This window comes from Ailuropoda melanoleuca, chromosome 15 (genome assembly GCF_002007445.2).
Source record: "Ailuropoda melanoleuca isolate Jingjing chromosome 15, ASM200744v2, whole genome shotgun sequence".
Lineage (NCBI taxonomy): Eukaryota > Metazoa > Chordata > Mammalia > Carnivora > Ursidae > Ailuropoda > Ailuropoda melanoleuca.
This window is the reverse complement of record NC_048232.1, coordinates 33,501,956-33,521,668: the sequence shown is the minus strand read 5'-3', so window position 1 is coordinate 33,521,668 and position 19,713 is coordinate 33,501,956. Positions and strand designations below refer to the sequence as shown.

Below are 19,713 nucleotides of genomic sequence, written 5' to 3'. Positions count from 1 at the left end.
CCCCCAGCGTGCCCGCCACGGCGCCCGCCAGAGCTCCCCACCGAGCCAGGTACCGGCAGGGCTGAGGCCTCCCTAATGCTTTGTGTATGTTCGGGAGATGATGAAAGCAGAAGGGTAAACAGCCACAGAGCAGGCCCTTGGCTGCTCATCAGCCTGAAGAAACCCCCCCCCACCTGTCTCTATCGCACGTCCCCCACCTCCATCCGAGGGGCAACAGAACCCTTGGGGGCCAGGTTATAGCAGTTCCTGGGCAGCAACCTCTTAACCATTCCTCAGCTTCACAGTGAAGTCACCTGTCCACCTGGCCTTGCATTGCCTTTGGTTTGGGGTTCAGAGGCTAAGACACACTTTATATCTCCAGCCCCCCAGCCCGTAACTGGAGATAATAAGGTAGTGAACAAAGGGTTCAAAAAGCCTTACCTGACTTTTCTATCAAACCTCTTCCTGGTGTTGTCTTTGTCTTTAGGCCTGGTTGAAAGGAACATCTATCTATACATGGGGTTTTTCTGTGGAGATGGTTTGCCTCTTCCTTTTCACTACCCCCAGTTAGAGGTTCTCTTTCTGGCTTTCCTTTAGCTCCCCAGTTCTTCCTGCCCAGCTTTGCAGCCTGTCAGAAGTGTGATGGGTGGCTGAGGAGTACACCCCTCTGATCCTGGTTCTGGCCATCTCGGAGGTTTCTCTGAGTGTCAGAACCCTGACAAACAGCTGTTGGGTCTGTGGTTTGCCTGTACCCCAGGGTGAGGCTCTGGTTCCCAGGCCTCCACCTTTGACCTTTTGGAAGGGAGATCAGTCTAGGGGCTTAGTCTCTGGCCCTGGGGGGATTGACAGCCTGTGAGCTTTCAAATTCAGCTTTCAGTTCTTAGCTCTTTGTCGTTACCTTTTCCTTCAAGGCTTTCTTCACATCTCCCACTGAGAGGAGCACTTTTCTCTGTGATTAGGGTTGAGGAAACAGGGGTCAAAAGGTAAAGAGAAAGTTAGCCTCCTGGCTCAGATTTAAATTAGAACAGGAGGCTAGGATACTAGGTAGCATAACATGGAAATGTGTAAGAGGGCCCAGGTTGCTTGTCTCAGATACAGTTTCTTCAGAAAGCATGGATGTTTTCTTGCTCTTTCTCACCAGGCTGGGTAGTAGCTGGTCCTTGCCATCTAGGAGAGCCTACAAAGACATTTGTGCCCAGTTGCTATCAGAAGCAGAATGCGCAAGCTCACTCTCTCAGTCTGTTTGCCGTGCCTCACTTCTTCGCACCTTTCTTATTAGGCTACGTTATAGGGGGAATTACCCTTCAGAATTTTACCGCCCTCAGTGCTGTTGGCTAGAAATCAGGGTCCTACAACTCCAATTTCAGAGAACAGCTGAGAAGGAGGAGGAAGCCCCACTTGCCTCCAGTACCCAATGATGGCAGGCTCGGTTGGGAGTTAGCAGAATTTCAACTTCCTGTGAGGGGCTTAGAGGGCTTCCCTTCTGCCATTTTCTTTATAGAAACTAGACATATGGGAGAAGACACTATTTTTTCTACCCCAGATGCTTCCAGAGCCCCCTAGGAAGAAATAAGGGAGATAGTGGACAGTTTATCTAGGGTCTACTTTTCTTCCCTTTGCCTCTGTTTCCCCAGTATATACAAGCTGAACCACCTACCAACAAGTCCTTGTCTAGCCTGGTTGTACAGTTGCTACAATTTCAGGAAGAAGTTTTTGGCAAACATGTCAGCAACGCACCGCTCACTAAACTGCCGGTGAGTGCAAACGCAAGGGGATGAATCCTCCAAACTGGAGAGGGAGTCGTGGGGTTTTTGTAAATTTCATACCTTTTGAGATTTGGGTAATTGCCTATTACCCCCATTCCTGGTTAGGGCATTACTGGCTTGCCCTAGTCCCCAATTTACCACTCCCTTTGTCTTAGTAATATTTTGTGCAACAAGGGCCACCTGGCTGACTGAGTCCATGGAGCGTGTGATTCTTGATCTGGGGGTTGTAAGTTCGAACCCCACTTTGGGTGTAGAGGTTGCTGAAGATCTTTAAAAAATAAAAATAAATAAATAAAATAAAATATTTCATTCAACAGGTTATCTGAGAGTGTCTAAGCTCATATATGAAACTCCCATAGCACGGTTAAAGGGGTATGAGATTTGGTTTTGCATAGGCTTGTGTTCACATCCTAGCTCTGCCACTTAGTATCTCTGTGATCTTAGGCAAGCCATTTAAGCCTTTTGAGTGTCTGTTCCTTCATCTCTGGATGGGATTAATATCTCTACCTTATAGGGTTTCTGTAGTGGTCGATGAGGTAACCCAGTAAGTACAGGGCACAAGGTGGGGCTTTGTGAATACTGGTTTCTTTCTCCCCCCCTTCTTCTGGACCAAGTGATACCGTTGCATAGGGGTTAAGGAATTCCAACTTTGGGGGCACCTGAGTGGCTAAGTCGTTTGAGCCTCCAACTCTTGATTTTGGCTCAGGCTGTGATCTCAGGGTCTTGGGATCGAGCCCTGCATCAGGCTCCGTGCTCAGCAAGGAGTCTGCTTAAGACTCTCTCTCCCTCTCCTNAAAAAAAAAAAAAAAAAAATTTTTTCCCCCCCTCAAAAAAAAAAAATTTAAAAAAAAAAAAAAAAAAAAAAAATTCCAGCTTTGAGAGAGAGGTTAGTTCAGCATGGGATTTTGTGAAAGGATTGCCAATAAGAGAATTTAGAATGTAACTCTCACATACTTCTTTCCTGTCTCAATTTTGTAGATCAAATGTTTCCTAGATTTCAAAGCAGGAGGCTCCCTGTGCCACATACTTGCAGCTGCCTACAAATTCAAGAGTGACCAGGGATGGTGAGATGCCTTCTTCACTAAGCTGCTTACATTTAGGGGGACTCCCCCTTTATGATTTCCTAGGTCCTTCTCAGGGTGGGAGAGCATACGTAGACATTCTTGCGAGTCTTTTACTTTGCTAGGTCAGTAGGCCTGACTTGCTGGGTCAGAAGAGTGGCTGAGAGAGCCAAAATAGTCTCTAAGAGCGAATGAGCATGTGTGTGTGTGGTGCTGTGTGTATCGTAGAGGAAAGAGGATTCTTTGGTTGGCATCTCAAGCTTTTCTTTGTCCTTTTGGACTAAGTAAGAAGTGATTCATGGAGTTGAGATTAGTGAACCCCAGATCCCAGGCCATTTTGACAACAGTTGTGGGCAAGATAGCTTCCTGATTTCCCATGCTACGAAGTCACATACCCTAACCTCATCTTCAGACCCGGTCTGCACCACTCACTAGATTATTGCCTCTTCTCAAGGCGGCGTTACGATTTCCAGAATCCATCCCGCATGGACCGCAACGTGGAAATGTTCATGACCATTGAGAAGTCCTTGGTGCAGGTGATAGTCAAGCACCCCACCCCACCCCTGCCTCCCATTCATCTCCTTTCCCTCGGTGAAAATCCAAAACATCCAAAACACATCTTCCACATGATCTCATCCTATCTATTTCTTCTTCCCACAGAATAACTGCCTGTCTCGACCTAACATTTTTCTGTGCCCAGAAATTGAACCCAAACTGCTAGGGAAATTAAAGGACATTATCAAGAGACACCAGGTGAGTGGGTGGGCCAGAAGAAATTTTGGAAACTCCATGACTCTTCCTGATGTTTTCAGTACAATAAGCAGCCCTTTGGGTGACAAGTTTTCTATTGCAAAGGCAGCTCTGCCTACTTGGAAAAAGACTAGAGTTAAAGCCTTGACCATCTCTTTCTCAGTTCACTCCTCCCATTTCCCAGTCTTGACAGGTTGGATCTCTGTCCTAGAGACTGCATTGGCCTGGGGGTGAGGAAAGCCAGAGATTGCCTGATTTCAGGGAAATGAAACCTTTACTCTGGACCTCTATAATAACAAACAGATGCCATTGCTAAGGACATACAGTCAGCTTCACATTTCCCATGTGCAGATTATCTATTCGGGGGATTATTTGCAGCAACTTTTAGTTCTTTAGTTTTTCTTCATTATTAGCACTATCCCAGCTATTTCCCTCTGCCTCTCTGCTGGTGTGTGTGTTTGAAGAACGCAAACTAACTTTAATACCATTCTGGGCAAAATATGATTGGGAAGGCAGATCTGTGGTTAAATCTTATTTTGGCTTTTTGCACCCATGAGTAATTCAGAGGGGACTGTATTTACCCGCTTTTCCTCATGCCATCCAGGGAACAGTCACTGAAGATAAGAACAATGCCTCTCATGTTGTGTATCCTGTCCCAGGGAACCTGGAAGAAGGTGAGACCTGGGTTGTCCTGGCTTCTGCAGTGCTTGGACTAGGAGTGGGGGACTATTCAGCCCCCGCACAGTGCCTGGACTCCTCCTCTCTCCTTTCAACCTTGAGCCCTCCTACTGCCTTATGTTCCTATTTCCAGGTCCCTGGCTGGAACACGAGTTGTATACAGTTATTTTCTGTGTATCCCTTTAGCTTATCTCTCTCCTTATTCTGTCTCTATCCCCAGAGGAATGGGTACGACCGGTCATGAAGCGGGATAAGCAGGTTCTTCTGCACTGGGGCTACTATCCTGACAGGTGAGGACGGGGTCCTGGGGCAGGTTTAACTACAGGAGCCAGACTGAGAAGAAGCCCTAGAACATCTAGCAGAGCAAGCAGGCACTCTTTTGGGGTTATTTTTAGGTCTGTTAATTTGTTCTCCTCTCTATTATGAGAATTTTCCATCATGGGAGAGGTTTGGACATATTCGATGAGGGTTAGGCTAAAAACATTGGGGCTTTATGTGTGAAATGGTTATTCCAGTATAATCTGTGATAAATAAATGTTAGAAACACTCTAAATATCTACTGGGAAAATGTTTCAGCAATTTGAATATCTACTCAGTGGACTGCTATGCAGCCATCGAACTGATAGAAATAACATGAGAAAAAAAGAAATCACATGGATAATTTGTAGATAAATATTAAATGCAAAAAGTAGGATTATAAAATAACATGTAACATTGCAATTATGTAAAAACAAAATTGTACAGGAGAAATTTACCAGGAAAAAATAAATACCAAATAGTTGTGTCGGGTGATTCTTTTCTTTCTTTCTTTTATTTTTGGAGTTGTTTTTATTACTTTATAATGGAAAGAATCCCAATATTAATTGGAAAAACAGTCATACCAAAAAAGAACCCAACAACCCTATACATTTTGTAAAAGTGGAAAAGGTAAAAGGCACTTTACTTTTCTATGACCCCATCCTATCAATCCTGCTTCACGCTCGATTTCCCATGGCAGTTACGACACGTGGATCCCAGCCAGTGAAATTGAAGCATCTCTGGAGGATGCCCCAACTCCTGAGAAACCTAGGAAGGTGAGCATTTCTTGTCCCCGAGCCCAGAAAGCATGCTTGGGGCGCCCGGCTGGCTCAGTTGGTAGAGCGTGTGACTCTTGACCTTGGGGTTGTAAGTTCGAGCCCCACGCTGTGTGTAGATGTTACTTAGAAATAAAATCTTTTTTAGGGGGTGCCTGGGTGGCTCAGCTCAGGTCATGGTGGGGTCCTGGGATCGAGCCCCACCTTGGGCTCCCTGCTCAGCAGGAAGCCTTCTTCTCCCTCTCCCACTCCCCCTGCTTGTGTTAAAAAAAAGAAAAGAAAAGAAATAAAATCATTTTTAAAGAAAAGATGAATACTGGGACCAGACCACTCTTTGGAGGTGAAGCACGGGCTCGTGCGTCCTTGGGCTTTTCCGTTATGGGCGCCCTGACAGCTGTGGCTTTCAGGCTTCTCTCCAGCACAGCCTGCCTTTGTACTTCAGGTTCATGCAAAGTGGATTCTGGACACAGACACTTTCAATGAATGGATGAACGAGGAAGACTACGAGGTAAATGATGACAAAAGCCCCGTCTCCCGCCGAAAGAAGATTTCAGCCAAGACGCTGACAGATGAGGTGAAAAGTCCTCTTCTTTCTTCACTGATCCCTTAGCCTAAGTCTTGGGATAAGTCTTCAGTGGGGCTTGTTGGCTGACATTCGCTCCCATTCTCCAACCTGCAGGTGAACAGCCCAGATTCAGATCGACGGGACAAGAAAGGGGGGAACTATAAGAAGAGGAAGCGCTCCCCCTCTCCTTCACCAACCCCAGAAGCTAAGAAGAAAAATGCTAAGAAAGGGTATGCCAGCCCCTTCCCTGCCCCCACCTTCGCCATTCTTTCCACACCATGTTGAAGGAAGGAAGGGCAAACTCCTTCCCATAACCACCCGGCCCTGACCGGGATAGGCCGTATTCCTGTGGGTGTCCGAGAGGGAGGATGAGGTCTTCTCTAGCTGCCCGGTTGTTAGTTCTAGTTGCAGCCATGGGTGAACTCGGAGAGAGCTAAATCTTCAAGTGAAAGCCTTTGCGCTTCCCAGTACTCTGTCGTGTTTGGGTTCTCTGTATGCTCAGCTCCACCTTTGGGATGCTCTCTTGCTTCGCTGCCCTTGAATCTCAACTTCTCCAAGGATGACTGGCTTATCTTTCACTCCCTTTCCTTCCTAGTCCCTCAACACCTTACACCAAGTCAAAGCGTGGCCACAGAGAGGAGGAGCAAGAAGATCTGACAAAGGACATGGATGAGCCTTCACCAGTCCCCAACGTAGAGGAGGTGACGTTGCCTAAAACAGGTATGGGCCACACCGAGCTCTGGGGACCTACCTTCTGTCAGGATGTAGTTCCCCCGCCCAGCTCCGGGTCTGGAGGATCTTTCCCTTTAGTTTAGCTGGTTATTTTTCATCACCACGGACAGTCCTCTGACCTTATCCAGACACTCCTCTGGTTATTTTTCATCACCACAGACAGTCCTCTGACCTTATCCATATCGGAGTTGTGGACTGCGCCTCGCACCTGTCAGGGGTTGTCTCCAGACTGCTTTAGATCACGTACCCCCATCAGTATGGTATTTAAGCACAAGTTAGAGATACGTACTGCTGTACCATTACTTCAGGAACATTATAAAGCACACGCAAACATTACCTAAAAGTGGGAAAATGTAAAGGATAAGATGAAAAAACAAGTGTAAAGAGAAGTTCTACGATTCCCTGCCTGTATTCCGGTGGACCATCTCTTACATCCTATGTGAGGACCCCACTTGGGAGACCGTTGCTCCGCAGTGTTAGAGAGTGGTACAGTTGCAAAGGTGGACTATGATCTGTATTCCGTAGACGAGCTGCACATCTGCAGGAGTGCACTTTGCGGTGGGGGAGGGGGGCCACGGAGAGAGAGCAATGCTGGCTTCCATCCCCTTGTCAATCACAGCAGAGAGCCCGGCAGCTCTCTTCTGTATTCGTGTTTTCTCCTGAGCTGTTGTGTACGGATTCAGTAAGGGAAGCCCTCTGCTTTAGAAAACGTTGAAGCTCCAACCACGCCTGTACAGAGTGATTTGGTCAGACTCTGTCTCGGTCCAGTAAGAACTCACAGACACACGGATGGAGCTAAGAGGGGCCTGTCAAAGACAGGAATGCCTCATGAGTGCCCCTAGAGTAGAAGATGCTTCTTTATAGGAAAAAAGTGAAGTGAATTTTTGGCGGGGGAAGGAGGGAAAGTGGCAAGTGAGTTTCATAGGCCTAGAATGACTGTGCCCGGAGGGAATTACCACCTTTTGTGATCCGATGGGAAAAGTTTTGGGGGGAAATGAGATCTCCAGAATTGTTAATGGTGGAGAGGTAAGGGCTCGGTTTGGACAGAACCTGTCTGATAGAATGACTCTCTCTCCTGGCAGTCAACACTAAGAAGGATTCAGAGTCAGCCCCAGTCAAAGGAGGCACCATGACTGACCTGGGTAAGGAGGAGAGGAATCTCGGCTGCCAGCCTCCCCTAGCCTGCCGGGGCTTTTCAGAGAGTGGGATTCTGCTGCCCCTCTGGAGGCTCCAACCTCCTCTTTTGCCGTCTCTATCTTTCAGATGAACAGGAGGACGAAAGCATGGAGACCACGGGCAAGGTGGAGCCAATTTAAAGAGGCCCTTTCTACCTCTCTATGGGATTCTGAGTTGTGCTGATAAAGTTCCTTCTGCCCAGAACTTACCACTGCCTGGAGTTTTCCCACCTTAGACTAGTTCTAGCTGTTGTTCAAAACTCAAAACTCTGACCCTTTCCAAGTTCTGGGGCCTATAACTGTTCATTCTCATACCCATCCTTAGTGCGCACTTTCCTGGGGCGTGGGAGAAACAGAGGGTTGCTGGGGGGCAAAATGAAAATGCTGAGTGTCCAGCAGCCTCCATACCTGTAGGATGAGGATGAAAACAGTACGGGAAACAAAGGGGAGCAGACGAAGAATCCGGACCTACATGAGGACAACGTGACTGAACAGACCCACCACATCATCATTCCCAGCTATGCCGCCTGGTTTGACTATAATAGGTATTGTGGCGCCAACTGCTCACCGCTTCTCTATTTCCCTGCCACCAGGGGCCATCGTGTTGTTCCTCTTCCTGTCTCCAAACAAGTTATTTCTTCATCAGCCGGGTAGACTGGGGAACACTTCGGTTTTAGGGGAGCTCCTAGTATTTTTGAACCTTACTGCCCTGGGGGAAGTTCTCCCCAGGGAAGAGAGAACTGCTGTGTTCTCCCTCCCTCCCTTCTAGGCTTTTCCTTCTGAGGCTTCCATCCCTCCACCAATGCCTTCTGAATCTATTCCATCTTCTCTTGCAGTGTTCATGCCATTGAGCGGAGGGCTCTCCCCGAGTTCTTTAACGGCAAGAACAAGTCCAAGACTCCAGAAATGTAAGGAGATCTCAGCTCACGACTCTCTTTCTCCCTCCTGTCCCTGATCACGCTTCCCGTCCAGCGATATTCCATTTAGCAAATGTTTCTTGAGCTCTTCTGCAAGCCAGGCACTGGGCAACTCTTAACAAAGACATGATCTCAGCCCACAGACAGCCCCAGCCCAGCACTGCGGCCACAGTAGCACGCTCTCTAGGATTTGCCTGGGGGCAGGATTAAGCATGGTCTTCAAAACGGGTACCCGCTCTGATGCCTCCATTTCTTTGAATAGAGTCTAGAGCCTTCCAATCCATAATTACTAAGATATCTAAAATGCAGATGTCCCTAGCATACATAATAGCTTCGACTAGAATGCAAATGACCCTGCTGGTCCCTGAGAGTAGGTTTTAATAGAAAAACAAGAGGAGGAACTATGAAATCCAAGACTCTAAATTAAGGGCTGGAGAAGTCTCTCTGGAGAGAGGAGTTGTGTAAAGTACAGGCTTTGGGCTTGGAAGTCTTCATCAAGGTGTTGCCTCAAGCCAAACCTGTTTGGCTTTGAATGAGTCTTGGCAATCTTCTGTGGTTAGGGATGCTCCAGGATGAATGTCATAATGAGAAGGTGAGAAAGTGTTGATCTCCCTGAGAACTGAATGAGCTTGCTTCCCAGCTGTTCCTCAGCTTCCCCTCTCTAGGGCCATCTTGCCCTCCCACCATGTTTCTTTCCCTGTAACCTGGTATGGTTCACTCCTCTTCTTTCTGGGGAATGCAGTTTATATGAAGAAACTTGCTCTCTCCAGAGGAAAAGGGACTTACGACCTGGTGACAGGAGTTCAACATAGTCTGTAGGCAGGGCTGGATCTAGAATTGTTCTGCACTCTGTTCTCTTGGTGTAAGATAGTAAATAGTGATAATTGCGTGCACTTACTGAAAGCGTGCTATTTCCCAGGCACTATCCTAAGTGTCTTACAGGCATTGACTAATCTTCATATCAGCTTTAGAGGTAGGTCTTATTATCCTCTCCAGTTTTCTGATTAGGAAACTGAGATACAGAGAGGTTAAGTCACTTGATTAAGGTCACACAGCCAGTGAGTAGAAGAATCAGGATCTGAATCCTTTAGACTGGCTCATGTTCTCAGACTTTATGCTATACCACCCAGTAGCTACCGTTTGCTGAGCCGCTGAAATGTGCCTGGCACTGTACTAGATCTTTACAGATCTTTCTATTCCTTAGCAGACACTCCACTTTACAGATTAGGAGACTGTGGTTCAAAAAATTTAAGTAGCTGCCCAAGGCCATCATGGTAGAACTGGGACTTAAATTTAGATCTTCCCACCTTCAAAATATATATTGTAGGGGCGCTTGGGTGGTTCAGTCAGTTAAGACTCTGACTTTTGATTTTGGCTCAGGTCATGATGTCAGGGTCATGAGATCGAGCCCGGCATCCAGTGGAGTCTGCTTAAGATTCTCTCTCTCCGTTGGGGCACCTGGATGGCTCAGTCGGTTGAGCATCCGACTAGTGATTTCAGCTCAGGTCATGACTTCATAGGTTGTGGGATCAAGCCCCGCATTGGGCTCCACACTCAGTGGGGAGTCTGCTTGAGATTCTCTCCCTCTGCCCCTCCCCCCACTCACACTTTCTCTCTCTCTCTCAAATAAATCTTAAAAAGATTCTCTCCCTCTGCCCCTTCCCTGCGCATGCTCTCTTTAATAAAAAATATAGGTAAATAAATACAAAAATATATTTGTGTATATATGTGTATATATACATATATATATATTTTTTTTTTTCAGTGAGCTCCGCACCCAGTGTGGGGCTTACTTAAAAAACGAAAACATAATTCTTTATAGCACGCCATGCTGACTAGTTGGATGCATGGATAAAGACTTCCCCTTAACGTCTGCCTTTGGAAATAAGGGCACCTTTTCTTGCATTTTGATCGCTTGTTCAAAAGTTCGATGAAACTTCCCCAAGTACAGCCAGAGAAATGATTCGCTTAAACTAAACAACCGCCATCAAGGAAAACGTGCCAGTGGCTGAACCGCTTGCATCTGGCATGGAGTGGATCCACAGTGTTTACTGAGGCAGACGACCCGCTCTGTTCTCCGTCACACAGGAGCAGCCATGAGCTCTTGTATCACTTTCCCTACCCCTCAGTCCTCAGCAGACTTATTTTTCTTCCTCTCATGCATCTCTCACTCTCTCTCCTAAGCTACCTGGCTTATCGAAACTTCATGATTGACACGTACCGGCTGAACCCCCAAGAGTACCTCACCTCCACTGCCTGCCGCAGGAATCTGGCCGGTGATGTCTGTGCCATCATGAGGTGGGTCTGCAGCTGAGGGGAGGGGGCTGCATAAGGATGTCTGCCCACAGATGTCTCTTGGCAGAAGGAGAGCTGTCAGCAAAGATTCTAGGGGAACAAGCAGGAAAAAAAAACGCCTCTAGAGAAAGGCACGGTTCAGGGCATGTGTGTGACTTGAGGGAATGGCAGTGGTGTCCTCTGGCGTGTGGAAGAAAGAAGGCGTGCATGTGTAGTTGAAGCATCCTGGTTCAATCTGCCTGGCTCTCGAGGAAGAGATGTTGCCTAGGTGGGTGGATATGGAGAGAGGCCCTGGCTGGAGACGGAGGCCTGGGTGTCCCTGGCATTTAGGGATTGGCCAGGGAGTAGAAGGGGCAGAGAAGAGGGCTAGGGAAAGGGAGCTTCATGCCCCCACCTCTGCCCCGTTCTGGTGGCCCCATGTGACCCTTTCTCCTCCTCTCTCCTGCCAGGGTCCATGCCTTCCTAGAGCAGTGGGGTCTTATTAACTACCAGGTGGATGCGGAGAGTCGACCAACCCCGATGGGGCCTCCGCCCACCTCTCACTTCCATGTCTTGGCAGACACGCCATCAGGGCTGGTGCCTCTGCAGCCTAAGACCCCGCAGGTAGGGTGAGGGGCTGTGGGGGCAGGGGGGCGGCTGGGAAACACTGGGCTTCTTTGGACTTTTCTTTTTCTGGTTTTTAGGGTAATGGTTCAGGAGTGTGTTGAGGCTTCTTCCTTTTCCGTGAGATGCAAAGGGCCGCAGGAGTCAGCCCCGTATGTTTAGCGCCCTCTCTCAGCCTCTGTACCTAAGACTGCGAGGACTTGCTGAGGGAGAAGAGATGCTCCTTGTCCTCGAGGAGCAGACAGGCCAGTGTAGGGCGTGGAGCAGTTAGAGAAAAATGGCTGAAAATTAAGTTGCATGAAATTTTTTAACTTTGTCGTATTTCCAACATTTTTTTTTTCATTTTTGCTTCATAATTATTATCACTTCCGTTTTTTTCCACTTCCATTCCATACATTACAAAAATTAAGAGGAGACAGATTACGTGGCTTGCCCAGGGTCACAGAGTACCAAATCTAAGATTAGAACCTAATAGTCCAGCTCCTGAGGGAACCTATAAAGTTATATGTGAATACAAATGGGGATCATGCCAACTACAGATCTAATTAATCATTAAGGGAACACGGAACAGTGGCATGAGTGCCCCCAGAGCTTGCGGGCCGCCCAGCATTTGGTCTTGAGGCCTCCAGGGCCTTGGCCTGGTCATTTGCCGCCCAGCCTCCATGACGCCAAGCTCTGTCCCCCAGGGCCGCCAGGTTGATGCTGATACCAAGGCTGGGCGAAAGGGCAAAGAGCTGGATGACCTGGTGCCAGAGACGGCTAAGGGCAAGCCAGAGCTGGTAGGTGGGGTGTAGACCCCGCTGGGCTTCTTATTTGCCCCTTTATTGGGGGGCCCCTGCCCGGGAAGAAGAGACGTGAGAGCAGAGGAGCTACAGCAGTGAGGGAGGAAGTCCCACCCAGGGGTGTCCCTGGCTTTGGGAAGGAAGCTCCTTCTGTCTGTTTTCTCTCTCTGTCCGCCCCTGGCTCCCGTGGTCACTTGTCCTCACCTCTTGCTTTCCCCTCCACAAATAGCAGACCTCTGCTTCCCAGCAAATGCTCAACTTCCCTGACAAAGGCAAAGAGAAACCGACAGACATGCAGAACTTTGGGCTGCGCACAGACATGTACACAAAGAAGAACGTCCCCTCCAAGGTATGGAGGTGGGGCTGACTCCAGGCGGGGAGCACCTCCGTCCTTCCGCAGTCACAGGCTCCTCTCTCTGACCCACCTCTTTCTCCTGCAGAGTAAAGCTGCGGCCAGTGCCACTCGAGAGTGGACGGAACAGGAGACCCTGCTGCTCCTGGAGGTAATTGGGGCAAGGAAAGGAGAGTTTTCTATGAAAACGGAAGTGGCCAGGGTGCCAGGCACACTCGTGAGTGGGCAGAGCGTGATCTTGTCCCCGGTCTTTCTCTTCCCTGATGCCTGCCACACCTGCCCCAGGGAACAGCTCCAGGCCAGGCGTTTGGGCCATTTCATTAACTCCATATCCTCTCGTAGTGCTACTTGGAGATTCCCCTGGGACCCAGCAGAATCCACAAATACCACAACACAGAGAGCTTTGAAGCCCGCTGCCCTTAGTAGGATGGGGGGAGTTGACCTTCAAGGAAAGTGGCTAAGTAAGGAAGTTGTGTCTCCACCACTACCACCAGGCACTGGAAATGTACAAAGATGACTGGAACAAAGTGTCAGAGCACGTGGGAAGCCGCACGCAGGATGAGTGCATCTTGCATTTTCTTCGTCTTCCCATTGAAGACCCGTACCTGGAGGACTCAGAGGCCTCCCTGGGCCCCCTGGCCTACCAACCTATCCCCTTCAGTCAGTCAGGCAACCCTGTTATGAGCACTGTTGCCTTCCTGGCCTCTGTCGTCGATCCTCGAGTCGCCTCTGCTGCTGCGAAGTCGGCCCTAGGTAATGTGGAGGGGTCCTGGCCTCTTTGGTTTGAAAGGCTGGTTACTCAGACCTTGAAAGGCCCTCAAGTTTGGCTGCCCTACTGGCACTGTCTGCCGCTGGCGTCAGCTCAGGCCCCGGTCTAGCTCCACGCTGGTCTAGATGAAGAGATGGGCTTGTGAGGCAGCTTTCGCAGGGACAGCCAACACGGCCTGCCCGCCCCTGCCCCCAGCCTTGTCCTCTCTGGATCTTGCAGAAGAGTTCTCCAAAATGAAGGAAGAAGTGCCCACAGCCTTGGTGGAGGCCCACGTTCGGAAAGTGGAGGAGGCCGCCAAAGTGACGGGCAAGGCCGACCCAGCCTTCGGTCTAGAGAGCAGCGGTATTGCGGGAACCACGTCTGACGAGCCCGAGCGGATCGGTAAGGGCTGCCAGGTGTCAGACTCCTCCACTTTCACCAAGAGCCGCAGCCGCCCGGTGCCCCCCGTGCCATCCCTGCCTAGCCGTGTCCTCAGAGCACAAGACGAATGGGGAGAACTAGTAGGGGTGTTCTTTTCCCCGGGCTCCACCTTAGGGACTGCGGCCCCTGCCCGTGCTCTCACTAAGGTTTTGGCTGGGAGATCGAGCTTTTGGAAAAGCGTTACAGAGACAGACTGTGTATCAGGCATTTCCCATTCTCTCCCCCCTCTCGGGGCCCAGAGGAGAGCGGAACAGACGAGGCACGACCGGAGGGCCAGGCTGCGGAGGAGAAGAAGGAGCCTAAGGTATAGCGGGAATGGGCTGGGCCGGGAGGGTGGAGGCGCCAGTGGCCCTTGGGGAGGGGAGTCATGGTACCTCCGACGGAAGATGTGGAAGTTCACTTCCCAGTCTGGCCCTTTGTGTGAGGACCAGCTGCCCTGACGCTGTCTACTTTTCTTTTACTGGCATTCCAGGAACCCCGAGAAGGAGTTGGGGCTGCCGAAGAAGAAACAAAGGAGAAGACCAGCGAGGTCCCCAAGAAGGATGAAGAGAGAGGGAAACAAGGTGACAGCGAGAAGGAGTCAGAGAAGAGCGACGGGGACCCCATAGGTGAGCCTCCCAGCGTGGTGGTTGGATGTCCAGGGGAGAGAAGTGGGCGGCAGGCCTGACCCCACCTTCTTCCTGGCCCAGTTGACCCGGACAAGGAGAAGGAGCCAAAGGAAGGGCAAGAGGAAGTGCTGAAGGACGTGGTAGAGTCGGAGGGGGAGAGGAAGACGAAGGTGGAGCGCGACATCGGTGAGGGCAATCTCTCCACCGCCGCCGCTGCCGCCCTGGCCGCTGCCGCCGTGAAGGCCAAGGTGAGGGCCGGGGTCCCAGGAGACCCCCAGGGAAGGCGCTGCCCCCTTCTCTGATCTCACTGCCCCTGTGGAACTGCTTCCACGCTCACTTACATAATGCTGGCCGTTTCCTTCTCAGTTTGACCTGAGAGGGAGAGGTGGTCATCTCTAGGCTCTTCAAAGCTTGTTACCATTAGGCCTGTTTTTATCCTCTCATTATTTGACCTTGTCTCATCTTTTGCCACTCTCTCTTTTTTTTCACGTTCTTTTAAGAATATGAAGCCTTTGCTACTCTGGGGGTTGTGACCATAGCAAGTTCTTTCTTAAAACCTGTCAGCCTGCGCCCTACCGCCCTACCGCTTTGTCCCTGGCCCGCCTCCGGTGGGCCCTCTCGCTCACGTGCCACCTTCCCCGCCTTCCCTAGCACCTGGCCGCCGTGGAGGAGAGGAAGATCAAATCGCTGGTGGCCCTGCTGGTGGAGACCCAGATGAAGAAGCTGGAGATCAAACTCCGGCACTTTGAAGAGTTGGAGACGATCATGGACCGGGAGCGAGAGGCAGTGAGTAGCATCCCCTGGGGGCAGTGGAGCCCGGGCCCACACCTTGACACTGAGCTGGGAGGAGCAGCAGTGGAGGAAGCCTGAAGAGTGACAGGGCTTCACAGCGGAGGGGCAGGAGGAGCTCGCCCCCGGCCGTTGAGGACAAGTGGCCCACAGGCAGAGCCTGCAGCCCGAGGTCCCCCAGAGTGTTGGCATCAGGGGCAGAGAGTCTAGTCGGTTTTTTCATTGCCTCACGTCCAGGTCCTTGACCAGTGTTTGACACATTGTAGACTCTCAGTAAATAAATATTTGTTGAGCCATCAAGCAGGTTTAATGGATGATGAGAGGGAAGGGGCTTCAGATCCAGGAGGTGAACTTGGAAAGGAGATGGGATGGGCTAGGTATTGAACAGTTTTGTTTTTGAGATGATATAAAAAGAAATATAAGACAGGGATCCTAACAGAACCTAGGTTTAATTGAAGACATCCAATATTCAGTACGGAGGCATCAAAAAGAGTGAATGCTTAAAGTATCTGACAAATTCAGGTTAAAAGTCCTGAGAGATAATGAAATAAAGGCAAAGCTCAGAGGCGAAAGAGTTGATCTGGGATGGCTTCCTAAGAATCGTGAGTGTTTAGCCAGTTTTGAGGGAAGGAAAGAACATGAGCTGACAAGAGGAACTGGAAGCATTTTTCCAAATGAAAATAATGACAGGGGCACCTGGGTGGCTCAGTCAGTTAAACGTCTGCCTTTGGCTCAGGTCATGATCTCAGAATCCTGGGATCGAGACCCACGTTGGGCTCCCTGCTTGGCGGGGAGCCTGCTTCTGCCTCTCCCTCTGCCTGCCGCTCCCCCTGCTTGTGCTCTCTTTCTCTCTCTCACTTTGTCAAATAAAGTCTTGAAAAAAAAAAGAAAAGGAAAGAATGACAGATTCAGAGCTTCGGAGCGGAAGTGAGTGAGGGCTCCCACTGGATGAATCCGTTGCAGCGAGCATGCGGGCAGCCCGAAGACTCGGTGGTGGCAGCCATGGAGGGGAGGACAGGGCAGGGGCTGGGAAACCCAAGCGCAGGGTTCACGTTTGGTGTGGGGAGCTGCCAGAACGAGAGGCAGGGTGTGGCGGAGGGCAGCGCAGGGGGCAGGGCCTCGTGCACAGGGGTGACGGGTAATGGTCCTCACTTGGCACTGGCAGCTGGAGTATCAGAGGCAGCAGCTCCTGGCCGACAGACAAGCCTTCCACATGGAGCAGCTGAAGTATGCGGAGATGAGGGCCCGGCAGCAGCACTTCCAGCAAATGCACCAACAGCAGCAGCAGCCTCCGCCAGCCCTGCCCCCAGGCTCCCAGCCTGTCCCACCTGCGGGTGCCGCCGGGCCGCCCACGGTTCACAGCCTGGCTATGGCTCCGGCCTCTGTGGCCCCTGCCCCTGCTGGCGGTGGGGCTCCCCCTGGAAGCTTGGGCCCCTCTGAACAGATAGGGCAGGCGGGGTCAGCCGCGGGGCCGCAGCAGCAGCAGCCAGCTGGAGCGCCCCAGCCTGGGGCAGTCCCACCAGGGGTACCCCCCCCTGGACCCCATGGTGAGTGATGGTTTCTGGAACTCTTGCCCAGGGGGCTCTGGGTGAACGGTCCAATTCCCCCTCAGAAGGGATACAGGACGGGACCAGAAGGTTCTAGAGCGGGGCTCACCTCTGTGACATCCCTGAGCTAGCAGGGCTCCCTCCCCACACCCAGATGGTTGAGGTTTTGTTCCAAGGATTCAGCACTTAGTCTCGTGTCAGGAAAAGTGGTGCGGAGGAGTGGCTAGATGGCCCTCTGTATGACAGTGAGTTGGTCAGGGAGATGGTCTGCCTCTAACCTTCTTGGTCTCTCCTCTTTGTTCCCAGGCCCCTCACCGTTCCCCAACCAACAAACTCCTCCCGCAATGATGCCAGGGGCAGTGCCAGGCAGCGGGCACCCAGGCGTGGCGGGTAATGCTCCTTTGGGTTTGCCTTTTGGCATGCCGCCTCCTCCTCCTCCTCCCGCTCCATCCATCATCCCATTCGGTAGTCTAGCTGATTCCATCAGTATTAACCTGCCCCCTCCTCCTAACCTGCATGGGCATCACCACCATCTCCCGTTTGCCCCGGGCACTCTCCCCCCACCTAACCTGCCTGTGTCCATGGCGAACCCTCTCCATCCTAACCTGCCGGCGACCACCACCATGCCATCTTCCTTGCCTCTCGGGCCGGGGCTCGGATCCGCCGCAGCCCAGAGCCCTGCCATTGTGGCAGCTGTTCAGGGCAACCTCCTGCCCAGTGCCAGCCCACTGCCAGGTGAGAAGGGTCCTGGAGGGGAGAAGGGTGAGGGAGAGGGGTCCACGTGGAGGGCTGGGGGGCAGGTAGGGGAAGGGCCTAGGTCCTAGAACTTCCATAATCCCTCTTGATGAGAACACAGGGGGAAGGGCCTCTCTGGCTGTCCTCCACCATTCCCCACCCTGGCAGCTGCCACCCCTGGGATGACGTTGGGGCCTTTCACTGGTGGGTCACGGAGGAGTCCTAAGGCACAGCATCTCAGTTGTAAACTTGAAAAACAGCTACCTGTTTGCATGATGATTGGCACCCCCTTTGCTTGCTCCCATCACGTTCAGATGCCCCGTTTAGAGAGTTCCCTTGGGGGCAGGAAGATTTGGGGTGGTTCAGTTTTCCCAGCGTGAGGTGGGAGAGGGCGTTGGGGAAAGGCTACCTCAGTCACCTACTCACCCATTGCATGCCATGCCCAGTTCTGTGTGTCTGTGGTGGCCTGGGTCTGGATCCCTGTCCTGCTCACCCTGGCTGATTCCTCTTCCTTTTCTCCACAGACCCAGGTACCCCCCTGCCTCCAGACCCCACGGCCCCGAGCCCAGGCACAGTTACCCCTGTGCCACCTCCACAGTGAGGAGCCAGCCAGACATCTCTCTCCCTCACCCCTATGGAGATCAAGGTTCCAGGAACAGCCCTCTCCCCACCACTGGGACCCCTCCCCAGCCTGGAGAGTTCATCACTACGTAAGGAAAGCTCCTCCTGCCCCTGCAAAGCCCCCACCGTGCCTGTCAGAGACATGCACTTTTATATCGGATTATTCAAGGACTTCTGTTTAAAAGATGTTTCTAATGTCGGGGAGAGAGGATAGGATGGGGATGCTGCCCTCAAAGAAGGGGCTGGGGAAAGGTTTATACAAGGTTCTAATTAACCACTTTTAAGGGTGCACTCCCTCAAAACTACTGCATTTTTTATGGATGAAAAAACAAAACAAACGAAGCCCTTCAAAGGAAGTAGAGAGAGATAAAAAAGCCACATTGGAGCTCCCTCCACCCACTTAAAAAAAAAAATCCAACTTTTACATTTTTTGGAGGAGGGAAGTGACAGGAAAGGGGAATTAAGGTTCTGGGAGAGCTCTGGGGATAGAATAGGGTGCAGAATCTGTCTCCTCCAGCCCCTCGTTAGTGACTGAATTGACTCCCAAACCCCCTCAGCCACCCCATCCCCAGTTTATTCCTACTAATCTCTCTTGCTGCCTCCTCAGTGTTGCTGTTTTAGGCCACCCCAGCTCAGCCCATGACCCCTTGCCCCCTGAATGTCGGTTTTGTGTTTTTAAAAGTCACCTGTGTAGTTGATGTCAGCGTATGTGTATTTGGTGGGGAAACACATTTTGGGGATTCCTGTGGTAGGTAATAGAGGACAAAAGGGCACTGTTCCTCCTCCCTGGGCCCTGTCACTCGGCTCCTAGAAGACATGGAGAGGGGAGCTAGAGAGGATGGGGAGTTGTAAAAACCTGAATTTTTCAAAAAGCACTTAAGCACCTCCTTCTTATGACTTGGTGGGTCACCCCTCTAACCTCTTCCACCAAGACCATCAGAACCTTGACTGGTAGCTAGGGGTTCCCTGGGATTTGGCAACAGTGGAGGAGGGGTACCCGACCCAGGGTAGTGCCTACCCCCAGCTTACAGCTTGGCTCTGCTCCCTGGATTCCACTGCCTCCCCTACCACCTTTCCTCCCTTCTTCATCCTTGACGTGAAGGCAGACGGGACTCCGGGCTCTCCACCAGTTCTTCCTGGTCCCTCCCACCAGGCCTTTTTTCCTCACGTCCCCGTGTTTCTCTTCCTCTGCGTCTTGGCACCTTTCTTCTGTTCAAAAAAGTTTTCTGTAAATTTTTTTTTTCTTCTTTTTTTTTTTTTTTTTTTATAAATTAATTTGCTTTCAGTTCCATCTTGTGAATGCCTTCTGTGTTCTCTGACCTGTGGCTGTCAGGAAGGGGAATTTGGGCTGGGGGCAGCCTTCCCGGAGTCCTTCCCAGGGGCATTCGCCTGGGCTGGAGAGGCACTGGGCAAGCTACAGGCACACAGAAACTAGGCCTCTCTCCACAACAGGCTGAAGGCAGCACAGCTGTCCGGACTGTGCACTGGTACGGGAG

General features: G+C 51.0%; 1 protein-coding gene across 1 annotated transcript in view; it reads left to right on the top strand.

Annotated features, from left to right (window-relative positions):
• Positions 1-19,500, top strand: part of SMARCC2 (SWI/SNF related, matrix associated, actin dependent regulator of chromatin subfamily c member 2) — a 20,130-nt gene extending 630 nt beyond the window's left edge. The window contains exons 2-30 of the mRNA XM_019796131.2: positions 1,578-1,733; positions 2,724-2,809; positions 3,261-3,342; positions 3,467-3,559; positions 4,161-4,230; positions 4,455-4,524; positions 5,232-5,307; positions 5,750-5,881; positions 5,987-6,102; positions 6,468-6,592; positions 7,687-7,746; positions 7,868-7,905; positions 8,194-8,324; positions 8,616-8,687; positions 10,881-10,994; positions 11,441-11,594; positions 12,281-12,373; positions 12,606-12,725; positions 12,817-12,879; positions 13,223-13,481; positions 13,717-13,878; positions 14,157-14,221; positions 14,390-14,525; positions 14,607-14,773; positions 15,177-15,311; positions 16,480-16,861; positions 17,168-17,251; positions 17,531-17,596; positions 18,121-19,500. Of these exons, the coding sequence (XP_019651690.1) occupies positions 1,578-1,733; positions 2,724-2,809; positions 3,261-3,342; positions 3,467-3,559; positions 4,161-4,230; positions 4,455-4,524; positions 5,232-5,307; positions 5,750-5,881; positions 5,987-6,102; positions 6,468-6,592; positions 7,687-7,746; positions 7,868-7,905; positions 8,194-8,324; positions 8,616-8,687; positions 10,881-10,994; positions 11,441-11,594; positions 12,281-12,373; positions 12,606-12,725; positions 12,817-12,879; positions 13,223-13,481; positions 13,717-13,878; positions 14,157-14,221; positions 14,390-14,525; positions 14,607-14,773; positions 15,177-15,311; positions 16,480-16,861; positions 17,168-17,251; positions 17,531-17,596; positions 18,121-18,197 (3,384 nt within the window). The 3' untranslated portion in view covers positions 18,198-19,500. The remainder of the gene's footprint in view (positions 1-1,577; positions 1,734-2,723; positions 2,810-3,260; positions 3,343-3,466; positions 3,560-4,160; positions 4,231-4,454; positions 4,525-5,231; positions 5,308-5,749; positions 5,882-5,986; positions 6,103-6,467; positions 6,593-7,686; positions 7,747-7,867; positions 7,906-8,193; positions 8,325-8,615; positions 8,688-10,880; positions 10,995-11,440; positions 11,595-12,280; positions 12,374-12,605; positions 12,726-12,816; positions 12,880-13,222; positions 13,482-13,716; positions 13,879-14,156; positions 14,222-14,389; positions 14,526-14,606; positions 14,774-15,176; positions 15,312-16,479; positions 16,862-17,167; positions 17,252-17,530; positions 17,597-18,120) is intronic.
• Positions 19,501-19,713: the final 213 nt, after the last annotated feature.